The sequence below is a fragment of the Selaginella moellendorffii genome, unplaced genomic scaffold (assembly GCF_000143415.4).
Source record: "Selaginella moellendorffii unplaced genomic scaffold, v1.0 SELMOscaffold_126, whole genome shotgun sequence".
NCBI lineage: Eukaryota > Viridiplantae > Streptophyta > Lycopodiopsida > Selaginellales > Selaginellaceae > Selaginella > Selaginella moellendorffii.
This window is the reverse complement of record NW_003314387.1, coordinates 291837-318039: the sequence shown is the minus strand read 5'-3', so window position 1 is coordinate 318039 and position 26203 is coordinate 291837. Positions and strand designations below refer to the sequence as shown.

Here is a 26203-nt window from a genome sequence, read left to right as displayed (position 1 = left end):
GCTTTTGTTCACCTGCGAAGTGTAAAGCGCAACTGGAACGTTGGAGACAAAAAAAGTTTCTTTGACGATTTGCTTGGTCCCGGCCTCAATAAAGGCAAGGCTGTGTCCAGCAAACAGCATCGCCAAAAGAAGAGCTGGCAAGACGAACACCATGACTAGAAAAGTTGTTATTAAAAAATACGAGACCAAGTACCTGAATTCTTTGTGCCCGAGCAGACTGTACGTGAACAAATCCAGGTTACAAGAAACCACTGCCGCAACCACCAAATACTGTTAGTGGCAGTGAAATACCAGTGCCAGGGATGCCTAGAAGTCACCACCACCCGATAGGAAATTAAACTGGAGAAACCTCAGTTTCACAAATATCCATCTCCCGTACAAAACGAAAGTCTCTCCAAGAACGACACACCCGCAAGTTGGAAGCAAATTGGAGCATGCGTCCCTCTCTTTGCTTACTCGATAGGAAGAATTTTTGGAGAAGACATCTGGTTTTGTCACGGCATTCATAGAGGCTGGTCGGTCGGATGGCACACGAGATCCATGCCACGCAAAGGGCAAGCTGACGATTCCTCATAAATCTCAAGTGCTAGTCGATCAATCGTAGTTAGGACAGTCTCGATGCTGCTAGGTAGAGTGCGAACCATTCAACAGAAAGTCAACCAGTTGACGAGCTGGCAAACCATCTGCATAACAAAGTTTGTTTGTGAGAATCGCGAATGGATACTAACTGTCCAGTTTGCAACAACTTTGGGAAACGAAAGCTCAAGTTCTATCGAGCTTGCCACGACTATCCAGCTTAAGCACCGTGCGACAATGAGCGGGTGCATAGCTAGACAAAGAAAACAAAAATGTAAGACCCTAGGTAAAACTCCACTTGAGTCATAGGCGTGCATTTAAAGGCATAGCAATCCAAGGTGGCTTATGTTTGCTACAAGCTGTATTTGTTTGTGACTGCTAGGTTTCAACTAAGATTGATGTGAAATGCCAATTCTAAGCAAGATAACAAAGAATTGTATTGGAAAATATTGGGCTTAGACCGCAGTCTAGAAAGAATGAAGGCCAACCTGGCAAAGACGGAAGCTGTGGCTGCCACCTAGCAGACGCTGATCTGCTTGTAGTGGCTGGGTCTGCCGTCCGGATACCTCACAAGAACCATCGTAAAGCCGTCACGCTTGAGCAGGAGCTGCTGGCTCAGCTCGAGCTGTTCTCCCAAACTTTCGGACCCTCGGATAACCTTGGAATGGAGTAGCATGAACTTGCCATCTGCCCGCTCCACCACCGCGTTGTGCCACGGTGTTGGGATGTGGAAGTTCTTCTCCTCGGAAGAACGCTGGGCTGCCACTAGAGAGGAATGGATGACGTTGATGCCATACTTGGGACCTCTGTTTGGATGAGGGTGGATGGAGATGCGGAGCTGCAAAGGGAAGAGCCACTCCACCATGGCCGAGTAGGCACGGTTCCTGAGGATCATGAGAAAGGCAACTTGGCTGCACAGCTTCTTCTTGGCCGATTTTGACGGAAGGTCCTTGCAGCTCTTGTGTTCGTACAAGTCCTCGAGCATGAACCTGGAGAAGCCACGATATAGATTGCGTGTCTCCGGGTCCTCCTTGATCTCCTTGGTGACAGTTGACTCATCACATCCAAACAAGCACATGAGAGCTCGCCTGGCATTCTCTGCATTGGCGGTGATCTCGGTCCCGACGGGATGCTCCACGGTGGTGTTGGAAATGAGCTTCGTAATGCTGTCCTCGCTGTGGTTGTCCAGCAGAAACTCATCCAAGCGAAAGAAGCTGACCAGGCCAGGATACAGACTGTGTGCCATCTCCCAAAACATCTCTCCATAAGAATCCACGGCAGCATCATCCGAGCCGACCAGATCAGAGAAGACATGGCCATCCGAGACGACGTTGTAGTGCACGCCTGGAGCATACACGGCCTTGATGAGATTCGCAACGATCTTCATGGAATGGATGGCTAGCTCCTCTGCCTTGTCGGGGCATTTTCCCAGTGTCTTGTCAGGATTGCACGACTTGACTGGAAATGCCGGCAAGACGAACTCGAGTGGAACATTTCTTGCAACGTGGTACCTCACTCTGTCTGCAAATCTTTGTTTGCCTCTACTGGTGAACCACTGATCGTGCTTTGGAAAGTGGATGTAATTCTTCTCGATGATGTCCACAACTTGGGAGGTGATGTCGTCCACCTCTTGAGGTGTGTGTGAAGTGAAGGGCTCCAGAAGGCAATCTCTGGTCATGACACTGTTGTCCAGCAGCAGAGACGCCAGATAACTCATGCTCTCGCTATCCTCCTGGAGAGTCCCTTGACTGGGATCCTGGATGAAAACCACGCCCTCAAATCCATTCCCAATGTATCTCTCGTAGACGATGGCTTCCCACGGTGAGCATGAATCAGCTCCAAGCATGGACATGCTGTAGCTGTTGATCTCCGGAGCCATGGAGATTGTGGCTTGCTTGGCTGCCTCTAAATCTTGTGCCTTGTCACTCACGACCATGGAAGAGAACAAGAAATCACACTTCGCTGCTACTGGAACATGCCTGGACGCAGATTGTGAGACGAAGGCAATCTCACCGCTCTCTCTATGGATATACAAGAACGCAATCTTGTCCTTTGGAAAAGCCATGGAATGAATTGAAGATATCAAAAGAAGTGAATGAAGTGGTCCCTAGATGAAAATCTGGTGCATAGAAATCTTTAGCTGTGTTGCGGATGGATATGTGGGTTGTGACCCCGCAGCCTTTTATATCTGGGAGGGGTCGCCCATGTTTGACTGGCTTCACATTTGAAAACGTGCTCAATTTAGATTCCTCTCAACACTGAGACGAGCACAATTGATTCTCTAATTCGTCGAAAGTGTTCTAGCTTCACACTCAGTTTCTCAGCTGAAACACGTGACGAGATACTTGTCAAACTAATAATTCAATGAAATATTCTGAAACAACTACAAATGGGGCGTTACAGAGGTAATCATCAACGGTGTGAAGTAAATTCTTGTGGATCTGGAACATCATTGACAGGAGGCTGAAAACAGTGGATGGGCTTCCAAAATCTATCCAGCAGATTGTCCATACAGCAGTAGAACTATATTCTTCTTCATCACAACCATCCCTTTACCTATAGCATTATCCCTGCATTATCAAAATATTCACATTAACATTATCTCTATCTTTTGAAACTGTTATGAAATCATATAAACCTTCTACTTGAAAGTTGTCCATCACTTTCAAAAGTCCATTGTGAGCACTGGAGTGTATCCTTGGAAAACGTCTCATACACAATCTTGCTCACAAAACGCGAAGCAAACTGCAGCTCGTAACTCTTATAAGCGTCTCCACCTCGCATGTAGAGAACTTTGTCATTTGACTCGGCATTGCCAAAAGTCACGCGTCTGCCAAGGCCGGCATTGCCCGGATGATGCCAAACCCATCGAAGTCTTCTCCAGAACATGTGCTGGGATTCGACCCCAGTGCCTGTACCTCTCACTCCTGCAGGTCTTTTTCCGGGAACACCTCTTGCCTCAGAAGTGCAAGCTCCCAGACCAAACCGGCAGAAAAAACGTTTCGCATTTTTCGTATTCTTTGTAATTAGGAAGCGCTTTTCCAGGACATCTGTCCGCCAGAAAGAGATCGCTGTCAGCTCCACCTCAAAGTAACTGACCCTTAAGATAAAATTCCCCGGCTTCAAAGCAGTCATCAATGAGACTAGATCGTTCAGAGCTTGACCATCTCCTAATTTTAGAATCTCAAATGGTTTTCCTGAGGGCAAGGATCGTAGGTTCCTCGCTAATCCCGTCTATGGAAAGTGCGGGCGCGCGGACGCTTTGGGAGTCTTCCACGAGATGGAAGATCATTCTCGGCATTTGCCCGAAATGCCTGGAAGTGAAGCTATCCAGGCCAGCGGCGACAACTAGCGCGTGGATGGATCTCCGCCGGATCGGCATTGATAGCTACAAGCACGTGACGGAATAGATCGAGAAGCATTTGCCGGAAGAGCGCCAGGGCTTCAATGCCTACGGCCAAGCTCACTTCTTAAAGTATATTTTTTCTTCAACGCTTCAAGCAAAGGCAAAATGCTCGATGAAATGCCCAGACTGGAAGAAGATGCTCTTGAAACGAAGAAAGTGATGGAAGAAGTTCTTTAAAATACAAGAGAGCTCGTGGCTTGATCGCGGTCACGCAAGAGCTTCTCCACGATTCTCAAGCACCAGACAAGAACACGGTCTCCAAAGTCCTTGCTATCCCGGACACAAGGTCTTTGTCACCATAGCCGGACCTCGCGTTCTATCCAGCGAAAACCGTAGCATCACGGAGGATTGAGGCGGATACGTGGCCTCTCCCACGAGGAGATTGCATGGCTTCGCTGCGAATGCGCTAGACTTGTAGCGATGCTCCACCTCTTCTCGTCGAGATTCATGGCGGCCTCGGCTGTTCTTGCGCGAAGTCGCGTCTCGAGAGCAGCGATGAGCGCTCCATCAGTCTTTTGGAGATACTCCTAAGCTTGCGGGCTCTGCGACCTTCGCCTCGCAGCTCGAGCCAGTCACACTTCTTTTCGACGTGGGACTTGAACGATGCGGCGCTTGAGCTCGTGATCTTGTTCTTTGCGGTGACCCGGACGATGCCCACCGGATCGATCCCACCATTTGAGTCCAACGGCAATGCACGGGGTCTTGTCCATCCTTCCTGCTCGTATGTTGCACACCGCGGCGGCACAGCCTTAGTAGAAGATCTCGAAGGGATCGTCTGGCCATTCTTCCGCTCGTCTTCCACCGAGAACTCCCGGAGGGATTTGCTGGTTGATGGAGTGGTCACGTCCATACATCCGGAGGATTGCCTCGTTTGTGAAACTCTTGGCTTGCTCACCGAGAGGAAAGAGCTTGGACAAGACGGCCTATGAGCTTCACCATCTTCATTGTCTTCTTTTCCATCAACTTCTTTTCGTCATCGTTTTCTCTCTTTTCATCTTGGAAGGAATCAAAACCCGGATCACCTTAGCACTCTTCCTCTTCTTCTTAGAGGCGCTCTCCAAACTTTGGGGCCAGAGACGTGAATGCTGCGAGCATGTGACTGACAATCGGCTGGTATCCCACTGTGTCCGCACTGGATTGTCCCTGCTAGAGAAGGCAGTACCTAACACCTCCATCTGGAAAGCCATCCTCTCAAGGAAAAACATGGCAACCACCTCATTGATCCTCAAGAGTGTGAATGTTGTTGTGGCCAAATGTTTATTGTTGGGTGTTTAATGAAATTGTTAACATTTTTTGTTTTTTGAATTAGCATTTTCCATTTTATCGGTGGAGGCTTTGGTTTCAATACTGTCCTATTGTTGCTACTGCAATGGAAAATAATGATGCAAAAATTCTTTCAGGAAATGAAGAGTCACAAAAGTAATAGAGGATCCTTGCTGGTGCATGGACAGCTTATTCAAGTCTCATAAGGAAATGGTGGCAAGATAATTGAGGCCAAGAAAGTTTTTGATGAGATATCAGATAGGAGCCTTGTGTCCTGGAACCTCATGCTGGGAGCTTGCTTTCAAGCTCGTGAACTCGAGCAAGCCAAGGTGGTGTTTGAAACAATGCCCAAGAGAGACAAGATATCCTGGAACACAATTCTGGCTGGCTACGGTGTTCATCACGGGAAACTTTTGGAGGCCCAGAAGATTTTCTACGCTCGCAGCATTGTCTCCTGGAACACGACGTTCTTCTCGGGAAAACGCTCGAAGAACCGTGCTGCCGCTTCTAAGTTGCTGTTTCCAGTGACAGATCCGAGCACAACACCATGAACGCAGGAAATGCTCAGGCCGGAGAACTAAGCTCCTGCTTCGATCTGGTGGTGAAGATGGCAATCGAGGGACTCACTCCGGACGAGCAAACCTTCTCCAGTGTTCTCGCTGCGTCCAGCCATGGCAGAAAGCTAGAACAGGGACTCCGCCATTTCGTGCTCATGAGCGGCGACTTTGGAATCACAGCTTTGAGGGAGCACTACGATTCAGTCACAGACATCCTGGGACGGGCTGGGAACATGGAACTCGCTCGAGAGGTCGTCCAAGCCATGCCATTTCTCCCGGATCTTCTGGCTACCAGATGCAAAGTGGTGAAGGCTTCACGCGACAAGCAGACAGGAGCGTTTTCGAGCTGGGCTTGGACCATACCAAGTGGTAGCCAAATTCACGTTATATCATTGTTTTTAAACTATGATTTGTATGATCAAATTACACCCTGGTTTACATTTATCTCTTCATGTAAGGCGCTCACCAAGTTGGCTGATGGAGGCATGTATTTAAGACACTCAAGCTGCTTGAACTTTCTTAGTCGCTACTAAAACCGGGAGCACTCCTCTTCACTCCACAGCGCCTCCTCCTTTGAATCGTCTTCTTGATCTTCTGCAATTCTCCACGATCCAGGGATGCTCCAGCACACCATCCAGCATCAACCTCTCGCTCGGCTCCACAGCCAGCATCCCGCAGATGAGATCCACCGCCTCGTCTGAGAGAGGACAACCATCTAGGAATTCCCCGGTTCGCAACAACTCGATCTCCTTGGATTGCTTGTAGCCTCTCAGCAGCTCATATGCGATCACTCCCAGTGCCCACACGTCGATGGCTGCAGTGTAAAAGCTCTATGACCTTGCATCGCCATGACCACCCTTGCAGCTCGTCACCTCTGGGGCCATAAACTTCCCGGTTCCACAGCACTGTGACATCTCCTTGGGGTCGTCAGTGGCCATGCCGAAATCTCCAATCACCACCTCGTGCACGGCAATAGCGTCCAGCTTGACCTTGCATGAGGTGGTGATTGGAGATTTCGGCAATGTTCTCCGGCTTGAGATCCCGGTGGACGATGCCGCTGGTACGTATCCCCTTGAGCGCCTCCGCCAGCATCTGGATGGTCTTGGCGGCCTCCTCCTCGCCCAGCGGCCCTCCCTTGATCAATCGATGGAACAGGCTAGGACCGCACAGCTCCATGACCATGGTCCCGTAGCAAGCCCCGCCGCTCCTCTCCTTCACGAAGCCCGCCAACGAGACCACTCCAGCGCAGCCGCGGAGCTTGGACATGAGCCGTCCCGGCCTCCCTCCCCGATGGAAACATTAGCTCGTAGCACCCTTGAGCACGAAAACCTGGCCCTGGCTCCCGCAGCCCAGCCTCTGGCCCCTCGTGTAGATCTTGAGGAGCTCGGCACAATCGTCGTCCTCGAACTCACCGTCTTCGCGCACCATCGCAGAGCTTCTCCTCTCGCGCATGATATGAGTAATAGAAAGGGTAGAAACCCTAGCTTCTCATAACGACTATTTGTCGACGGCTGGGATGGCGTTTTACCGACGGCTGAGATGTGACTCGATCTAGCCGAGAATATTCTAATTGTTTTCTTGGGCGTCTTCTCCTTGAGCCGTCCCTTGAGTCACCGGACCAGCTTTTGCAAGTTCCCCGACCTCCTTGGCAAACACATCAAAGTCCCTCCTAGTAGATCATCCACTTTGCACATTTTATATTGAGGAGTGAAGGCTTGAAAACTTGCCTTTGTATGAAAAACACGTAAGCCCTTGAGAAGGAGCACGAGCTCCTCCAGTTTCCTGTCACAGGTTGATTGCAAGTCGTTTATCTGCATTTTCAATCTCAGAACAAAGCTCCCAACGTGAATAAAGCTTTGTAAAGGAAGTAGCTTTGCTTGTAGACGTTACAAGCCTCCAGTTCTAGGGGCCTTGGCTTCTCCTTGTGCTTCAAAATCCTTGATGTCTTGCATGATCTTTCTGCCAGGAAATGCGAGATCAAAATCTTGTGGAAGCTTATAACTAGAAATGTTTGGAGGTTTGCAAGAAGTACTTATTTTGGAGCATTAATCTAACTTACAACAATGCTGTTTTGCTTATCTGGAGGTGAGACACACTAATTTATTAAGTACAGAGGTACCCAATTGCAATTGATGATTCGTTCAAAAGCAAACGTAATCTGAAAGTAACAAACACGTTAACAAGCTATTAATGTATATTTGGACGGGAACCTGTTGGCCGGATATCTGGTTAGAATAAAGAAATTTATTGGCAAGGTCACAGCTTCAAATCCACAGCCAGAGAACCAACTAATTTATTTTTTTCAAGTGTAGGCGACGTTGGGGTTTCTCCGCGATATTGGAATTTCTCCCTCTTTCTCCATCCCGCAGCTTTCCAGAGACCAAAAGACAGTGGTCGACCTAGTCCAGACTTGCCGGGCCCGTATGTGGACGGGTGGGTCTTTATGGAATTGGATGTGTCAGTGGCATCTTGGAGCTGGAGTGCTTGAACAGCAGCAGCCACGATAATCATGGTCAGTGTGTCCATCTAGCCGAGACTAACACGTCTCAGCATTGCTCGCTTGAACATCAACAGGTTTGGACGAGGAGAGGAGCTGAAACTTGCAGCAATGCAGCCTTGTCTAGGAAAGTATCTCGATCATTGCACTCCATTTTCTATGTGATGTCCTTGAATTTCAGCTAGAGGGGGTGTCCAAGTTTGTGGCACAGGAGCCAATTGCCACTGATCCAGCAGCAGTAGTAAGATTTCTAGGAGCGATGGCGAAACAGGAGAAATTTTTTGCAAAAGCTATTGGTGGCTGGGATCTTACTTTTTGATTTGATTTGAAGTTTGCACCTTTCAGGCTCTTACCATCGTCACGCAAAGCGCCATCCCTTGGACTGCCATGGACGCACGTTGACTTTTTCCGACCAACGAGATCTATCTCGGGGAAGATTTGCAGCGCTTGCTTGCCGGATCCACTCTGAGGGAGCGAGTTCCAGCAAATCCCGACTTGAGAGAACATCTCGTCGAAATATTTCCGTGCATCGTCGAGGCTACGGCAGCGAGCATAAATATGCTGAGCAGCGCCGTGAGCACCACACCCTCTCTAGCGATATACCCCTCCATCGCGAGAGCATGGCCAGCGAGTTGCAAGAATCCACGGCCACGGACTGTAATTAAGAATTCGTGAATCCACCACTGGCTCCTCCTACATGCTTCGTCAAAATAGCAAAATGGCACGGCGATCTAGAGGACTACTGACGACCTTGCTCCACACTTTCTCGATCGCATTCCAACCACTCGAGCAGCGTTGGATTGCCGTGCTTGTCCCAATCTCATGTAAGTAAGAGTGGAGCTGAGCGAGAGCGTGGTCTTTCTTCTCTCTTGGGTGATCTGGTCTGGCTCAAACCAAAACACTCACCTTCAAACTAGCACACATCAGACCATGACAAGCATTGCTTTTGTAAAAGGCAGTATGTATGGTTCTTGTCGTGCTCTTTTGCTTATACTCTTGTCCAGATCACTCAAGAGATTGTCTAGAGCTACTGGCTCCATTATTCGTCATCTTCGCCACCTTTGGGCCTCGATTCTCACCGAGCCATGTGTCAAGTGCATTGCGTTCTTGTAAGCATTAGGCTAGTGGAGTCACGCTTAAAAGCTTCTCTTTGTTCCTTACCACGCTCGCAGTGGCTTGACGTGGGTCCTCGCAGATCCTTGTGTTGTATCATTCCACCGCTCGTCGTGCTTCTTCTTTGCTCTCACCTGATGCTCGACCAAACGCTCTCACAGGCTGAATAACAAAGGAATCACTGATGCCACAAGCTTCAGGTTCCAGAGTCTAATCAGTTGCACCAAATCAGGGGTGGTCCATTGTCCTCTGGTGTTTTTGGGAGTGAGTATTTAATTTCATGGTTTTCAACATGGAGGATTTGATCTTGCAAAGAAGAGAGAAACAAACAAATACCCGAACCTCCAGGACTCTTGACATTTCCAGGCCTCTCAACTCTGCTGTTCAAGAGGGTGCGTGGATCAAATCAAACTCCCTCTTCCAGAAACTTTTCTTGTTCCGAGAAACGAATTTTGGGCCAAAAAATAATCCTGGAACCACGAAGAATTTGCACCATTCATTCAAAAGCAAGCGTAATGTGAAAGTAACAAACACGTTAACAAGCTATTAATGTATAATATGGACGGGAACCTGTTGGCCGGATATCTGGCTAGAATAAAAACAATTATTGGCAAGGTCACAGGTTCGAACCCACAGCCAGAGAACCAACTAAAATAATTTTTTTTTCAAGTGTAGGCGATGTTGGAGTTTCTCCGCGATATTGGAATTTCTCCCTCTTTCTCCCTCGAGAGACAAAAAAGACAGTGGTCGATAAGAAAGGGTCCTGGAATGTGGAACGATAGATAATAGTTTTGGAGGAGGAACTTGCACCTCGCGTGACTCGCAATCCAGCCTTGTTACGATCACACAGAGTGCTGCAAGAACACGAACGCTTAGCGGCACACTCTGCAAGCTGGAACGCGAGCTATTGAGCAGGGCAGAGACACCGACACCACACGACCCTGGACATCGGTTTAGCCGACCTTCGAATGGCTGTGCGTCTTCCAGAGGACAGGTCCAACTAGTCATCGCCGCGTTACGATGCTCCATTGGTGGGCATGCCATCACCGAGATCTTCTTCTGCGACTGGGGATCATAGCCAAGAACTGGACAGACCCTGGTTACATCGGGTGGAACCAGAAGCTTCTTCAAAATAGCAAATGGCGCAAGGACGGCGATGGCGAGGACGCTGCCACCATTGGCGACCTGGATAACGATACGCTGCTCTGCACTTTCGATCACATTCCAGCAAGGAAGCTCCTCACCCGAGCAGCGCTTGTCTGCCGCGCTTGTGCCAATCTCATGTAAGTAAGAGTGGAGCTGAGCGAGAGCGTGGTCTTTCTTCTCTTAATATTTGAAAAACTTGTCTCGGTGGCTGGATGATCCGGTCTGGCTCAAACCAAGACACGCCTTCAAACTATACCTCACAACCCAAGCATCACAAGCATTGCTTTTATAATTTAAGGCGGTATGTATGGTTCTTGTCGCGCTCTTTTGCTTATACTCTTGTCCAGATCGCTCAAGAACGCACAAGAGACTGTCTTGAGCTTCATTCCTCATCTTCGCCACCTTTCGATTTTCACCGAGCGATGTGTCGAGTGCATTGCGTTCTCGTAAGCTTGTGGATATGACTAGTCACGCTTTAAAGCTTCTCCTTGGCTCTTACCACGCCTGCAGTGGCTTAACGTACCCAGGAGCAGTTCAGGGACTTCTTCGAACCTCACAGATCCTTGTGTTGTATCATCCCCTCCCTTGCCATGCTTCTTCTTCTTTTGTCAGCCATCAGCTATGCAGAGTCTAAACCTGCAAGCAGTCTGTGATTAGCATAGGCTCTTCTGAAACTTGAGGAATTGCTTGCTGATGCTCGATCAAGGCTCTCACAACGTACTCGGGACTAGACTACAGTGGATAACAAAGGAATCACTGATGCAACAAGCTTCAGGTTCTGAGTCCAAGTTAGTTGCACCAACTCAAGGATGTTCTGTTTTGTTTCATGGTTTTGAACACGGTTTTTCTTTATGAACAAGCATCAAACTGGAAGCCCTGGGTGGTGTCTTGAAGGATTAAGCTCCCCGAGGATTTGATCTTGCGAAGAAGAGAGAAACAACTACCCGAACCTCCAGCACTCTTGACATTTCCAAATGCCTTGCAACTCGAATCTCTTGGGCAGAACGCACCGGTGCTCTTGAAGAGGGTGCCTGGCTCAAATCAAACTAATGGGAAACATTAGTTTGAGCGAGCTGAGCACCATGCCCAGAATTTGCACGCGATTATACAAAACAAGAAACGATTCATTCAAAAATGCGAAAGTAACAAACACGTTAACAAGCTATTAATGTTTAATTTGGACGGGAACCTGTTGGCCGGATATCTGGCTAGAATAAAGAAATTTATTGGCAAGGTCACAGGTTCGAATCCACAGCCAGATACCCAATTAAACTTGACTTTTTTGAGTGTAGCCCGGGGTTTTGAGCGAGAATCATCTCTCTTTCTCCCTCCCTTCAAGAATTTGCCGGGCCCGTATGTGGACGGGTGGGTCTTTATGGAATTGGATGTGTCAGTGGCATCTTGGAGCTGGAGTGCTTGAGCAGCAGCAGCAGCCACGATGACCATGGTCAGTGTGTCCATTTAGCCGAGACTCTTCCTTTTGCTTTAAAGTCATCCTGGAACGCGTCTCAACATTGCTCTTGGACGAGGAGAGGAGCTGAAACTTGCAGCCCGCGTGACTCGCAATGCAGATTTAAGGGTTTATACTAAACTGCTAAGGGTTCTATGAATTTGATCATACGTTAATGACAAAGTATCTTCTCGAGCGTGAGGGATCTAAATCCAAGGAAGCGAAAGGACTTGCAATGGCAAGACGTATCATTCACCGGAGATTGAGGTAAAGTCGATCATCTAGAGCTTATGGAATTTTTTTATTTTCTTTCCAGGATGCGATCAAAGAGCTTGAGAAGGATGCACGTTTGGCTGTGGAACTCGCAATCAAAGCGATGAAAACATAGGACTCTTATTGACCATTTGCGATGACAAGTATATACAAACGCTGAACAAGGAGTGGCTCGGCAAGGATCGTCCCACCGATGTGTTGTCATTCCCTCGAGATCAGCTAGCGGGAGAATTGCCTCTTGTAAGTTCCTCCGAATTGTCACTCTTGACCATTTGCATTTTCTCTTTTGACAAAAGCATTTTTGCATTCATATGTCTCATGCGTAGTTGTGCATTGAGCGCTATAACTTGTCTCTAAAATCTTTTATCTTAAAGCTGTATCGTCGATCTGTTGGGTGGAGAGGAGATGATCGACTGTTTCCAGCCTGATGCTGTTTCCTGTCAAAGTTCCAGATCCACAAGTATATAGCTAGTTCTTGTTGTTGATGCTGTTATAGCTCCATCGAGTTTATCTTGTATAGGCGATGCTTTATCATGGAAGGATGAAACGTTCCAGCGCTTCAGCCACTCCATCCTTGTCATTGGTAGCCACAGTAACGTCGGCGACTTCCAGAGTTTTTGGAGCTCCGTTGCCCATGGCAACTCCCCATCCAACCATCTCTAGCATCTCGATGTCGTTCTCGCCGTCTCCAATCGCCATCACCTCGTCCGGATCAACGTCCATGTGTTGGAGCAGTAGCTTCACTCCCGCGCCCTTGGAGGCACCCTCGGGGAGGATCTCCAGCATGTCTCGCTGCGCCTGGACGAGCGTCGCATGGCCCTGCGTTATCGCCTGCCATTCCGGCCTGAGAATCCGGTCGATCCTTTCCTGCTCCTCGAAAAACAATAGCTTCTGGACTTTGTGCTTCTCCAGCTCGTCTATAGACTTTAAAACTTCCCCCTGCGACGATGACCAGAGTTGTGAGCTTCGATTCTAAGATCAAGTAGCTAGAACACTCGAGAGTTACTTACTCTAGGCTCGAAGTAATCCTCGTGCAAATGATCGAGGAACGGATGGTCAAACGAGGCCACAATGCGGTCTCCACAAAATCCAACTGCGGGAATGTTGTGCTCTAGCGAATATTGAAAGGCCTGAGACATGTAGAGATCTTTTACCACCGGATAAAGAGTCAATGAGATTCCTTACTTTGGTGCAATAGTCCAGAGGCAGCACTCCTCTATGAACAACGGCACCTCCTTCTCCAAACACTAGCAATCCCTGGATAATTATCGTAACGCGTTAGAGATAACCTTTTCTCAAGTTAAACAGTCCTACCGAAGCAAAATTACCTGGATAAAGACACCAGGTGTGGTGCTTGAGAGAACACCACCCTGGCCTTCTAGTCCAACTGGTCGAAGTGCTTTCATGGTTGCTTGTCTAGTCTGCAATAAGAATGTATTTCAGGAGCTAAGCCAAAACCTTGAAGCAAGGTAACATACCTTTCCAGTAGCTATGATTACTTGCACACCGATTCCTACCGCTGCTTTGAGAGCATCAGCGGTCTTCCTCGATACTTGGCTTCTGCTGTTCAAGAGGGTGCCTGGATCAAATCAAACTTAAGATGAAACAAGTCATCGTAGAAGCAAATGTATCGTACCATCCATGTCACAGAACAAGATCTTAAACGGGGATCTTTTCTTCTTTCGAGGAACAGATTTAGCTGCAACAAAAATCTCAATCAACATCCGCCAAACTCAAAAGACTGAATCTAACTCTTGGATTCGTTTGTATCGGCTGCCGGCTCGGATTGAGACGCGGAGATTAGTCCTTTGCCTGTCCATCCGAGACTGCTTAGAATCTCCATCTCTTTTTTTGCCATGGCCTCGGACTCTTTGACTCCCAGCTCGTGATCGTGTCCCAGAACATGAAGCAAGCCATGAACCTGTCATCGTTATTTGTTTTAGTGGCAAAAAGAAAAAGTTGCTATGAAAGATGAATTCCAAAGCATACCAGTAAAATCCTCATTTCATCGAGAAGAGAATGATTTCTTTCTTGTGCTTGACGAGCAGCAGTCTCTACAGAAATGACTACGTCTCCCAGCAACAGCTGCAAAAGCGAAAATTGAAATGGTCAAAGAATGACAATTCGGAGGAACTTACAAGAGGCGATTCTCCCGCTGGCTGATCTTGAGGGAATGACAACACATCGGTGGGACGATCCTTGCCGAGCCACTCCTTGTTCAGCTTTTGTATATACTTGTCATCGCAAATGGTCACTGAAAGCTCAGTGGTTTCAGCCGATTCGGCCGCTTCATAGCCTTTGATTGCGAGTTCCACAGCCAGACGTGCGTCCTTCTCAAGCTCTTTGATCGCACCCTGGAAAGAAAAAGCTTCATAAGCTCAAAAACAAAGAAGATGATCGAGTTACCTGGATCTCTGGTGTCATCGCCAGCGATTCTTCCGCTATAACAGGTGTGCTGATCTCCAGCTCCTTCTCGGGAGCCACCGTAGATACACATTTTACTAGAAACTGAGAGCTCTTCCTATCACTCACAAGAAAACCACTGGCGGAGCATCTTTGCTGGAGCGACCACTTAATCGGAGCCCAAGATCGCGTAAACGCGACGCTGCTCGACCGTTGCCACTGCCTCAGATTGAAATATCCAATGCCGGAGATCCTGGACGACGCCTTGGTGCCGGGCAAGACGCTACGAGCTAGCGCCATAGCTCAGAGAACTGAATAAAGAGCCCTAAAATCCCAACTGTAAGGAAGTGCCTTTAAAAGCTCCACACACGAAAAGATCCAGGAGAATATTCACCAGAATATGCCTCGGTCATAGCGACAACATGTAGGACACGTGCTGTGCTCTGAGTGGTGGGCACGTTTGAACCACTTACCTAATGAGAGGGTGGCATTGCATCGTCCAAGTTGTTTAAATGAATTTCAATTTTTTGTGAAGCACCAAGGATGAGTGTCTATTTGGTTGACAGGTAGGGACTACTTTTTATCACACGTGATTAGGGCTCATGCTCGCTGTTTTGCCGCGCTCAAGTTTACGAAATTAGGGTTTTTGCGCTTGACATGTTTGACTTTTCGAGGATGAGAACAAAACCAAACTGACAGGGACGCATCAACGAAACGCATTCAATGCCTAAACGCGCATTTCTACTTCTTCCTCGAATTTAATTAAAGCGAAGAAAGTCTTCGATATGGTCGCGTTCTCTGCATCCATCAAACGGTTTGGAAACGAAACCCTTTAGTCTTCTTCGTCTGCATTGTCAATCTCATATAGCTGTCTCACACGGCAAATTGATATATTGTGAGCGTGCTAGCGCGAGCGACCAGATATGGCATCCAGTAAACTCTTTGACACTGTCAAAGCTCTAGCTTTGGCCATGTCGGTGTGTGTCGCAGAGACGTTATACTCCGAGGAATCAATCAATCAGGCAGTATAAAAGGACCATTGCCACTGCTGTTCGTCACAAAACATCAGCATTGAGCTCTTTGCAAGTGTGTCGCTTGCCTTGTCAGTGATATCAATCTCTCGTTTTCTCTTGTCAGGAAAGCAAAGTTTGGGTTGATCTATTGATTGATCGATCGAGAATGAAGACTGGGATGTTGCTGATCGTCGTTTTTGCCACACTCCTCGTCACCCAAAAGCCCGTCACTGCGCAGCTCAGTCCCTTGTTCTATGCTCGGAGCTGTCCCAATTTGCAAGCCTTGGTGAGAAGAGTAGTCCAGCAAGCCGTCTTTCAAGAGCCCAGGATGGCCGCTTCGCTGCTTCGCCTGTTCTTCCACGACTGCTTCGTCCAAGGCTGCGATGCCTCCATCCTCCTGGACGATACCTCGAGCTTCACCGGGGAGAAGACCGCAGTCCCTAACCGGAACTCCGTCCGAGGATTCGAAGTTATTGACAACATCAAGTCGGCGGTTGAGAATGCATGCCCGAGAACAGTCTCCTGTGCTGATATCCTCGCTCTTGCAGCTCGCGAAAGCGTCCTAGCCGTAAGCCACCATATCGCCTTTTCCTTGTTTCTTAACGATTCATCCTAAAAGTTTCTGTTGATCACTTTGTCTCATATAGTTGCAAGGACCAGCATGGAGTGTTCCTCTGGGACGCCGAGACAGCACCACTGCAAGCCTCGCCTCAGCCAACAATGATATTCCAGCTCCAACTTCGACACTCTCACAGCTCATCTCAAAGTTTCAGGCCAAGGGATTGTCGATCCAAGACTTGGTCGCAACCTCGGGTGCTCATACGATCGGACTTGCTCGCTGCGTGACCTTCCGAGACCGTCTCTACAACTTCAGCAACACCGGAGCTCCAGATCCGAATCTCAACAGGTTCTTCCTTGCAAACTTGCAGCAGCAGTGCAGCCCCTCGACTTCATCGGACAATAGCCTCTCCGCCCTCGATGTCAGGAGCCCGAATAGATTTGACAACTCGTACTTTGTCAACCTCCAATTCAATCGGGGACTTCTCAACTCGGACCAAGTTTTGGCATCCACGCAGAATGGTGTCGCTCAGGGGCTTGTAAGCTTGTATGCTAACAGGCCGTTTCAGTTCTTCAGAGATTTTGCGTCGGCAATGGTCAACATGGGGAACATCAGTCCGCTCACGGGCAGTGCGGGACAAATCCGAACCAGCTGCCGCGTTGTCAATTAATGATGTTATAAGAGAAAAATTCTAAAAAAGATTCATGACGGCTGTGGGATTTGAACCCACGCCCTAACGGATTGGAGCCTAAATCCAACGCCTTAGACCACTCGGCCAAGCCGTCAATGCATGAGACGCAAGGTATTTTAGAGTTTACAATGTAAAACGATAACTTGTATTAAAAATTTTTGGGCATACCACCACGAAATAATCCCAAATGTCTTGGACCCTGGGGGGTTTAGATCCACATATAAACAACTATAATAATAATGTTTATTGGAAAAAAAACTCCAGCCACATTTCTTACCACGTCAGTAAAACTCTTTAGGGTTTTTTACTGTCTCTTTCCATTTAGGAGCTTCCGCGAGAGGTATGAATCCATCCAAGATTGAAATGGGAAGGCCATTAGCGCTTCGACGTCGGCCGAGCGTGGTCTTCCTTCTTTTCATTCTATCTGCTGTTCTTTTGCCTATTACATTTTTTCATTGATCTTACCGCGATCCAGGTAGACTGTTCTCGCGCGGCTGGGTATGTAAATCACATTTGAGCTGTTATAGGCATTGGTGGCAGAAACGAAGATTTGCTTCCGGAAGTTCGTTACACTGTTGAACGCCTTGTGTCGATCTACAAAGCTGGTATGACGCTCTTTTCATTCTGCATTGTTTTCCATTCATGCTCGTTTTATTTCTATCGCTGCTGTCACTTACGAGCTTGTTCGGCAGACTCTGGCGGCTTTGAAGAACACTCCGGGCCTGCAAAAGAAGTTCTGTTCAGGGGCACAATGGCTATCTTCGCTGCAGACGCATAGTCCTTCGAGGCCGCAATATTTCCTCTTGATTGACACCTTCCTGCCTCCTTTAATGCCCAGCACCGCGTCAGACCATTCACTTGAGAAATAGCCGTGAGGGTCCATCCGTCTCTTGACTCTGAGAAACTTGGCAAGGCTTGTCACTCTGGCTCCCATGTTCTCAAACGCAGCGTCCTGGTTTTTCCCCCAGTGTGGCCTTCCATTGTATTTCTTCAGTAGCAGCTGCTTGATCTCTTCCATGGAATCTTCATCTAGAGTTGGAGTGTTGCTCTTTCTGTCCCTGTATAAGAGCATATCGAACTGCACTGAATCCTGAGGACTTGCAAGGTAAGCACTTGAACCTCGAACAAATCTGAAAATGGTGCCTCCGTACATGTTGAGCACGCACAGCTTGTCTGGATTTTTATCTCGCAAACTTTTGATATCTTTGATGGCTTGGTTGATTTTAGTGAAAGGTATGGAGATTGCGGTCTCGAAGAAGACGTGGGCTGGCAGCTCGGGATCCCATGGACAGGTAAACTTGTCACCTTGTGGTGAGATGCTCTTGTTTTGACACCCCCCTCCTGTTTCCATCAGGTGATTGTATCCTACCACGGGGTAACCTTTGAATGTACCATTTTCATTCACGTAACCATCCCCTGTGGCGACTCTGTTACGGACGTTGTCAAGGCTCGTTTCACAAACTTCGGATCTGTTGAATGCGGCCTCTCTCTTCTCAGCTGCAGATCAGCAAGCTCTGGGTAAGATCAAGTGAATAAGTAGAAATCTCGGAATACTAACCAACTCCTCTCCAGAATGTGATAGAAGATGCCAGTCGAGGAGTGTAGTTGATGTTGCGGCCTTCGCCAGGCGTGGTGACCGGGACTTTCTTACTGTATGTAGCAATGGTCTTACCTTGATTTATATGCCAGTTGATCTCACCAAAGTCGTACTTGTGAGCCAGCTCCAGGATATCGTCTTCGAGAGTGGTGTCATTCCTCATTTGCTTTGTAACCGAGCGCTTGAACATCGGTTCCACTGCAAAAGTCACTTGGGAAATGGCTCCAAGCACACCAATTGATAGCTTTGCCGCGTTCAAGTCTTCATCCGACGACGTAAGCTTGACCACCTTGGCATAGCCTTCCTCTTTCTTGGCAGGGACAACAAGACTAATCCCTACTACGTACTCGTGCAGGGCACCTCCTCGACCATGGAGACCGCTACCGTGAGCTCCAGTGCTTATGGCACCCGCAACGGAGATGCCATTGAAAGACGGCGAAGGTGGAAAGGCGAGCCCGTCCTCTGCAAGCTTAGCAAACAAGTACTGAAGTTCAACACCGGCGTCAACAGTAACAGTCTCGGCGGCTTTGTCGATCAAGATAGTGGAATCGTATTTGCTGGTGCTGATGAGAAGGCCTGATTTTCCTCGCGGACAGGCAACCTTTGGAAGACTGTGAGCATACTTACTCACTACTTTGATGCTCTGCCCCCGTTCCACAGCGCCAGCGACTGCGGCAATAAGCTCCTTCTCGTTCGTTGGGTACGCTACAGACTCTACCTCGCAAGGTTCCCGATCAGTCCATATGCCCTGATAGTTATTGACTGTGCAACTTTTGCTTCCAGGATTGCATTGGATCGGAGATCCCTGTGCCAAAGCTCCGATACAAAGCACCGCTGCCACTAGCAAAATCTGTACTCGTCCCATTTTTGCAGTACTGTCACACGCCCTTGGAAGTTTTTAAAGGTAAGGTGCTCCATTCTTTTTATTAGTCTTCATTACTAACTTAAATGCCTAGTCTGATTGTCTTACACGACTACACATGCAGTCCATGTGCCTTTGATTGATCTACTGTCCAGGTCGAAAACGGGGAAGGAAGTACATACTCCGCACATGTCCACTTGCTCAAGTGGAAGATCATCTAAGATTGCAGCATTTAGAGTTAGTGGAAACACGCTTACAACGTAAACATGTTTCATTTTCTTACCGGAAAGAACGCTCTCTTCTAAGCACTCACATTTTCATTCTGCGGGAAGCTAGAAAATGTGGACGAGCGAAAATGCTTCACGATTCCTTGTCCACTTGTTTCTCATTGTACATTTCCTACACACTGCGCTGTCTGTGATAAATCGCAGGAACACAAAGCCAAGCTAGAAAGCAAGGAAACTGAAGTTGGTGCTTGCTTCCATCTTCCGAAATTCACTTGAGTAAACACCATTGAATCCGCCGAACTATTGTTGCGTAAGTACGCAGGCTGTGTGATGCTGAACGATCTGCGATATAATATTAAGCTTAAGCTCGATGTCGATGCAATTGTCGTTAATAGTGAGATAGTAATATTTGGCGAGCACTTGAAACATCTAAGCACAAACCAGTGTGACAGAAAGGCATGCTTTGCAGGAGTTGACAACCTCGAGATCCAAACCGAACAGTATCACTTCCATGGCCGTTTTGGGCAAGCGCCTGGATCAAGATATTCCACAGATGCCGTGACGATCGAGTTCCACGACACACATTGCCGTGTGAGCTCGAGACTGGCATCCCAGCCTGATCGGCGCCACATCCCAATCGCCACCCCAAGCTCCAATTACTACAACGACAAGCCAAAGATGGTGACGTGTTATTTTCTCGAGATCGACGCTCTGGACAGCTCCAGGATCGCGAGGAGATCAGACAGCAGGGGTATCGCCTCCTCCAAAGGCCGTGGTTGATGTGTCCATACTTACCCTCCAGCAGTAGTCTTTCAACCAGGCCTGGAGCAGGCCTTCTGCCAACTTAAGTCGAGGTTCCCGGTGTTTCTCACCATGTGTTTCTCACCGGTGTTTGTCGCGCATGGATCTCCACATCGCCATTGATAGCTGCAAGAATTCGATCGACGAGCATTTGCCGAAAGAGCACCAGAACTTCTGCCATTTGCCTGCTGTGGGCAAATGCGTTCCAGAAGAAAACATTTCCATCTTCCATTTTGTGGAGGACACCCAAGGCATCCGCGGCGCGCCCGCACTCTCCATACATTTCCATGACGAAATTCGCGAGGAATCTATGACGATCGGAGCAGCGTCTCCTCCCCGTCAAGAACAATGCGATGGAACCATTCGTTAACTACACGTAAGCTTCGTCAAAATAGCAAATGGCGCAAGGACAGCGATAGCAGAGGACGCTGCCACCATTGGCGACCTGGATAACGATACGCTGCTCCACACTTTCGCTCGCATTCCAACAAGGAAGCTCCTCACCCGAGCAGCGCTTGTCTCCCGCGCTTGGCTGGATGATCCGGTCTGGCTCAAACCAAGACAAGCCTTCAAACAATACCTCGCAAAGCAAGCATCACAAGCATTGTTTTTGTGATTTAAAGCGGTATGTATGGTTCTTGTCGCGCTCTTTTGCTTATACTCTTGTCCAGATCGCTCAAGAACGCACAAGAGACTGTCTTGAGCTTCGTTCCTCATCTTCGCCACTTTTCGATTTTCGCCAAGCGATGTGTCGAGTGCATTGCTTCGCGTAAGCTTATGGGTGTGACTAGGCTAGTGGAGTCACGTTTTAAAGCTTCTCCTTGTCCCTTACCAAGCTCGCAGTCGCTTAACGTACCCAGGAGCAGTTCAGGGACTTCTTCGAACCTCGCAGATCCTTGTGTTGTATCATCCCCTCGTTTGCCATGCTTCTTCTTTTGTCAGCCATCAGCTATGCAGAGTCTAAACCTGCAAGCAGCGCTTGAGGAGTTGTTTGCTCTAACCTGATGCTCGATCAAGGCTCTCACAACGTACTCGGGACTAGACTACAGTGGATATCACTGATGCAACAAGCTTTAGGTTCTGAGTTAAGTTAGTTGCACCAACTCAAAGGTGTTCTGTTTTGTTTCATGGTTTTGAACATGGTTTTTCTATAGGAACAAGCATCAAACTGGAAGCTTTTGGGTGGTGTCTTGATGAATTGAGCTCCCCGAGGGTTTCATCTTGCGAAGAAGAGAAAAACAACGACCCCAACCTTCAGCACTCTTGACATTTCCAGATGCCTTGCAACTCGAATCTCTTGGGCAGGACGCACCGGTGCTCTTGAAGAAGGTGCCTGGATCAAATCAAACTTATGGGAAACATTCGCGTGCGAGCTGAGCGCCATGCCCAGAATTTGCACGCGATTGATACAAAGTAACAAACACGTTAACAAGCTATTAATGCATAATTTGGACGGGAACTTGTGGGCTAGAATAAAAACAATTATTGGCAAGGTCATAGGTTCGAATCCACAGCCAGAGACCCAATTAAATTTTACTTCGCTTGCGGGTCTTTATGGAATTTTTTTTTGTGTCAGTGGCATCTTGGAGCTGGAGTGCTGAGCAGCAGCAGCAGCCACGACGATCATGGTCAGTGTGTCGATCTAGCCCAGACTCTTCCTTTTGCTTTAAAGTCATCCTGGAACGCGTCTCAGCATTGCTCGTATGAACGCCAACAGGTTTGGACGAGCCAATTGCCACTGATCCAGCAGCAGTAGCAAGATTTCTAGGAGCGATGGTGAAACAAGAGAAAGTTTTCACAAAAGCTATGGTTCCTTGGTGGCTGGGATCTTTTCTTTTCTTTTTTATTTACCATCATCACGCAAAGCGCCATTCCTTGGACTGCCATGGACGCACATTGACTTTTTCCGACCAACGAGAATAAGCAGCGCTTGCTTGCCGGATCCACTCTGAGGAAGCGAGTTCCAGCAAATCCCGACTTGACAGACATCTCGTCGAAATACGGCAGCGAGCATAAATATGCCGAGCGGTTCCGTGACTCGTGAGGCCGAAAGTGTGGCATATAGCAGTGATTGAAGTAGAAGTTCAACAAGCATAACAAACTTAAGTTAACTTAGACAAAAGGCTCCACGAAAAATTAATGTGAATACTCCGAAAAGAATTCGTGAATCCACCACTAGCTCCTCCTACATGCTTTGTCAAAATAGCAAATGGCCCAGGACTACTGACGACCTGGATAACGATACGCGGCTCCACACTTTCGAGCAGCGTTTGACTGCCGGGCTTGTGGCAATCTCATGTAAGAAAGAGTGGAGCTGAGCGAGAGCGTAGCCTTTCTTCTCTCTAGTTTCTCGCAGTGGCTTGACGTGGGTCCTTGCAGATCATTGTGTTGTATCATTCCACCGCTTGTCATGCTTCTTCTTTGCTCTCACCCGACGCTCGATCAAGGCTCTCACAGGCTACAAAGGAATCGCTGATGCATCAACCTTCAGGTTCTGAGTCTAATCAGTTGCACCAAATCAGGGATGTGCCTCTGGTGTTTTCGGGAGTGAGTATTTAATTTCATGGTTTTGAACATGGCCAGAGGATTTGATCTTGCAAAGAAGAGAGAAACAAACAAATACCCGAACCTCCAGCACTCTTGACATTTCCAGATGCCTCTCAACTCTGTTCTTCAAGAGGGTGCATGGATCAAATCAAACTTGCTCATTTTCCAGAAACTTTTCTTGTTCCGAGAAACAAGTTTTGCTCCAGAAAAAAACCTGGAACCAAGAAGAGAGGCTTGGAATTCGCGCGACCTTGCCCACGTGATTGATACGAAAAAAGAGCGTGCCATTCATTCAAAATAAAAAACAAGCGAAACACGTTAACAAGCTATTAATGTTTAATTTGGACGGGAACCTGTTGGCCGGATATCTGGCTAGAATAAAGAAATTTATTGGCAAGGTCACAGGTTCGAATCCACGGCCAGAGAACCACCTAAAAACACTTTCAAGTGTAGGCGATGTTCGCGATATTGGAAATTCCTTCTTTCTCCCTCCCGCAGGCTCGAGAGACAAAAAAGACAGTGGTCGATCTAGCCCAGAAAGAACGGATCCTGGAATGTGTCTCTCGCTTGGAACGATAATAGTTTTGGAGGAGGAACTTGCACCTCGCGTGACTCGCAATGCAGCCTTGTTACGATCGCACAGAGTGCTGCAGACTGCCAAGGAAGAACACGAACGCTGAGCGGCACACTCTGCAAGCTGGAACGCGAGCTATTGAGCGGAGCAGAGACAGGACACGACCCTGGACATCGGTTTACCGATGCCCAAGAGTTTTGGCAACCTTCGAATGGCTGTGCGTCATGATCTCCAGCCTAGAGGACAGGTCCAACTAATCATCGCCGCGTTACGATGCTCCATTGGTGAGCATGCCATCACCGAGATCGTCTTCTGCCAAGAACTGGACAGACACATTGTGCTGTGGCATCTTCCCAAATAACTCTTTCAATTCTTGAATATACCCACCTTGGGCATATGCCACGAGGACAGTATTACGTTCTTCCCTTTGTCCACCATTTAGATCGTAAGCTGCGAACATATCCGTGCACGTTACCACGTTTTACATGCTTTGGATATAGCCAGAGACACCATCTCCAGAAATGTTGAGCACATTGGATCTTAAGAACTTCTCCTGGGAACTGTGTGGAAGAGCTTCTCGTTGCCCCGGCTGGATCATGATGCTCCAGGTGACGAGGTTCCGATGGGGGAATCTGAGCAGCAGCTCCTCGGATCGATCCTTCCATTCTGGGGCTCTCCATTGAATCCAACATGGCCTATCAATCGGGTGCGTACAATGCCGTCCACGCGAAGCGCATGCGATCGAATGCCTCTTGTGCCCGCCAATTCTCCCCATTGAGATGCAGCCTCGCAAATCGATCGCGGCGAACAGAGGTCTCGCGTCGTCAAAATGCCCGGTGGAAGAGGCTGGTAGCTGCGGTGATCGAGCAAACACCCTGGCCTCGCCCAAGCTCCAGCACTTGGAGTGGAGATCGATGAGACTGGGAAGAAGAAGAAGAATGAAATGCGGCCCGTCAACTTTTAGGGTATGGCCGCTGCGCTAAGTTTTCATGGAGCTCCGGCCAGGGCACCCTCCAGGCCAGTGATCCGCTGCCAAGCGACACAGCCAGAAAGCAGCAACCCCAAGTTCGTCCCCAAGGAAGTGCACTTGGAGATGACGCTGCAGGAGCTGGGGTGCTGGTCGCCAACCAAAATCTGGCGCCAGGAGCGCTGGCGCAAGATGAGCGTCGAGGAGCGAGTAGCCGAATGGTCTGAGGCACAATGCCTGTGGTACGGGCCTCATCAAGTCGATGCAGCGTTGGGTTTCACGGCGTGGCTGGCGCAGCATGGAGCAGTGGCTGCGCTTGCTGGATCCGTCGCTGCGTCGGCTTATGCTACGCCGCGCTCCGGTCCAGATCTGTGCCTGATGCTGGGCGTGGATGTGGGTGGCATGGAGCAGCTCATCCCCGACAATCCCACGCTGCTCCAGTGGGAGAGCGAGCCAGCGCAGCAAGCTAGCGGGTCGAGTGAGCAAGTGCTGGAAGGTTGCGTTTCGTTCCTCGCCGGTCCTAGCTTCTATCCGATCACTCTCGTCTTCAACTCCTGGTGGGGTATCCACCATGCCGTCTCTCGGGCCCTTCCAGTGGTGCTGCGAGACCAGCCAATGCATGTAAGCTCACGCTCCCTACTCCTTTGTTTTCATTGCACTTGTTATAACTATAAACACACACACACACATACAGGTGATTCCCCGGGAGAGTTTCTGCCTCTACGATGCCATCAAGGGCCATCCACAGCCGTATGAAGTGGTGGAGGTGCTCACAAGTGAGGGAGTATCCATCGAAGGGATTGATTCTTACGTGAGTGAGGGCTTGCGCGAGCTGTTTGGCGACGAGGGGAAAGTGTTGCGACAGTGGAAGGAGGTCGTTGCTAAAGCCAAGTCTATCAAGCCTGAAAAGTATCGACGCATTCGCGATCTGCCTTGGAGGGATGGGATAATGCCAGACTGTCCGACTATACTAGACTGAGGAACTTGCTTTGTGTTACCTAGTTAGAATTGTTTGTGAGTTTTATTGTTAAGTTCGACCGTTTAAGCGTGGAAATTCTTTTGCTAAGTGTTTCCAAGCAATTTGAATTTCCATGATCGAATTCCAAGACATAACGCCGTGTCACTGGATCAAGCAACGAGAACGCTCGTCACCCCGGCTATCGGGTTCTTGGTAGCTTTGACCGCTGCTCCAATTCTCTATCGGGATTTCCGCATACTGATGAAATGTTGCTGCTGCTGCTGACGTGCAGCCGATTGTGGCGTGAAGGCACGAACTTCCCCTCTAGCTGAAACTCGTGAAAGTTTTCATGCGTTAGATGGTGATTGTATCGAGAAGGAATTCGAGCTGGAAACATCGTAAGCAAATGATGTAACAAAGGAAGCGAGCAAGAGCAGCAGCAACGCTATGCAAATCCTGCTTATGTTGGAGTACTGGTGCGTCATTTGGGTGCTCTGGAAGCGGGCAAACACGGGGAAGAACAGGTTCGTGCAAACCAGCACGTATAGGATGTGGTGCTCTGGTGGAAGCCCGGCAAATTCTTGGTGGGAGCTTTCCAATGTTTTCTCCTCCACGCTCATGCTCACAGTATATGTCCAGAATGGGCATCTTCATTCACAATGCTTTGAATGTTTCTGCGAACTCTCTTTTCCTTCGACAGCCCCCTATTGGATGCAGCAGCTG

General features: G+C 48.5%; 5 protein-coding genes and 1 non-coding gene across 6 annotated transcripts; 1 reads left to right on the top strand and 5 right to left on the bottom strand.

Moving 5' to 3' along the window:
* Positions 1–1093: 1093 nt before the first annotated feature.
* On the bottom strand, positions 1094–2641 carry LOC9645227 (spore wall maturation protein DIT1). Its single transcript, XM_002991931.2, has one exon. The coding sequence runs from the start codon at positions 2639–2641 to the stop codon at positions 1094–1096; it is 1548 nt and encodes a 515-aa protein (XP_002991977.2).
* Positions 2642–6353: 3712 nt separating this feature from the next.
* LOC9645226 (calcium/calmodulin-dependent protein kinase type 1G) lies at positions 6354–6984 on the bottom strand. Its single transcript, XM_002991930.2, has 2 exons — positions 6759–6984; positions 6354–6616 (listed from the first exon to the last, which is right to left on the bottom strand). Exons 1-2 carry the CDS (start codon positions 6982–6984, stop codon positions 6354–6356), a joined length of 489 nt encoding a protein of 162 aa, XP_002991976.2.
* Positions 6985–12526: 5542 nt separating this feature from the next.
* Positions 12527–15023, bottom strand: LOC9645193 (endoribonuclease YBEY, chloroplastic). Its single transcript, XM_002991929.2, has 10 exons — positions 14688–15023; positions 14420–14635; positions 14271–14366; positions 14034–14202; positions 13918–13980; positions 13760–13860; positions 13610–13702; positions 13467–13538; positions 13292–13411; positions 12527–13220 (listed from the first exon to the last, which is right to left on the bottom strand). The coding sequence occupies exons 1-10, from the start codon at positions 14982–14984 to the stop codon at positions 12813–12815; spliced, it is 1635 nt and encodes a 544-aa protein (XP_002991975.2). The 5' UTR covers positions 14985–15023; the 3' UTR covers positions 12527–12812.
* Positions 15024–15831: 808 nt separating this feature from the next.
* LOC112342978 (peroxidase P7-like) lies at positions 15832–16926 on the top strand. Its single transcript, XM_024665702.1, has 2 exons — positions 15832–16265; positions 16345–16926. Exons 1-2 carry the CDS (start codon positions 15864–15866, stop codon positions 16924–16926), a joined length of 984 nt encoding a protein of 327 aa, XP_024521470.1. The 5' UTR covers positions 15832–15863.
* Positions 16927–16961: 35 nt separating this feature from the next.
* On the bottom strand, positions 16962–17041 carry TRNAL-UAG. Its single transcript has one exon. It is a non-coding gene; the product is annotated as a tRNA-Leu (tRNA).
* A 251-nt stretch (positions 17042–17292) lies between these two features.
* LOC9645225 (probable L-gulonolactone oxidase 6) lies at positions 17293–19445 on the bottom strand. The gene is made up of 2 exons (XM_002991928.2): positions 18506–19445; positions 17293–18444 (listed from the first exon to the last, which is right to left on the bottom strand). The coding sequence occupies exons 1-2, from the start codon at positions 19407–19409 to the stop codon at positions 17621–17623; spliced, it is 1728 nt and encodes a 575-aa protein (XP_002991974.1). The 5' UTR covers positions 19410–19445; the 3' UTR covers positions 17293–17620.
* Positions 19446–26203: the final 6758 nt, after the last annotated feature.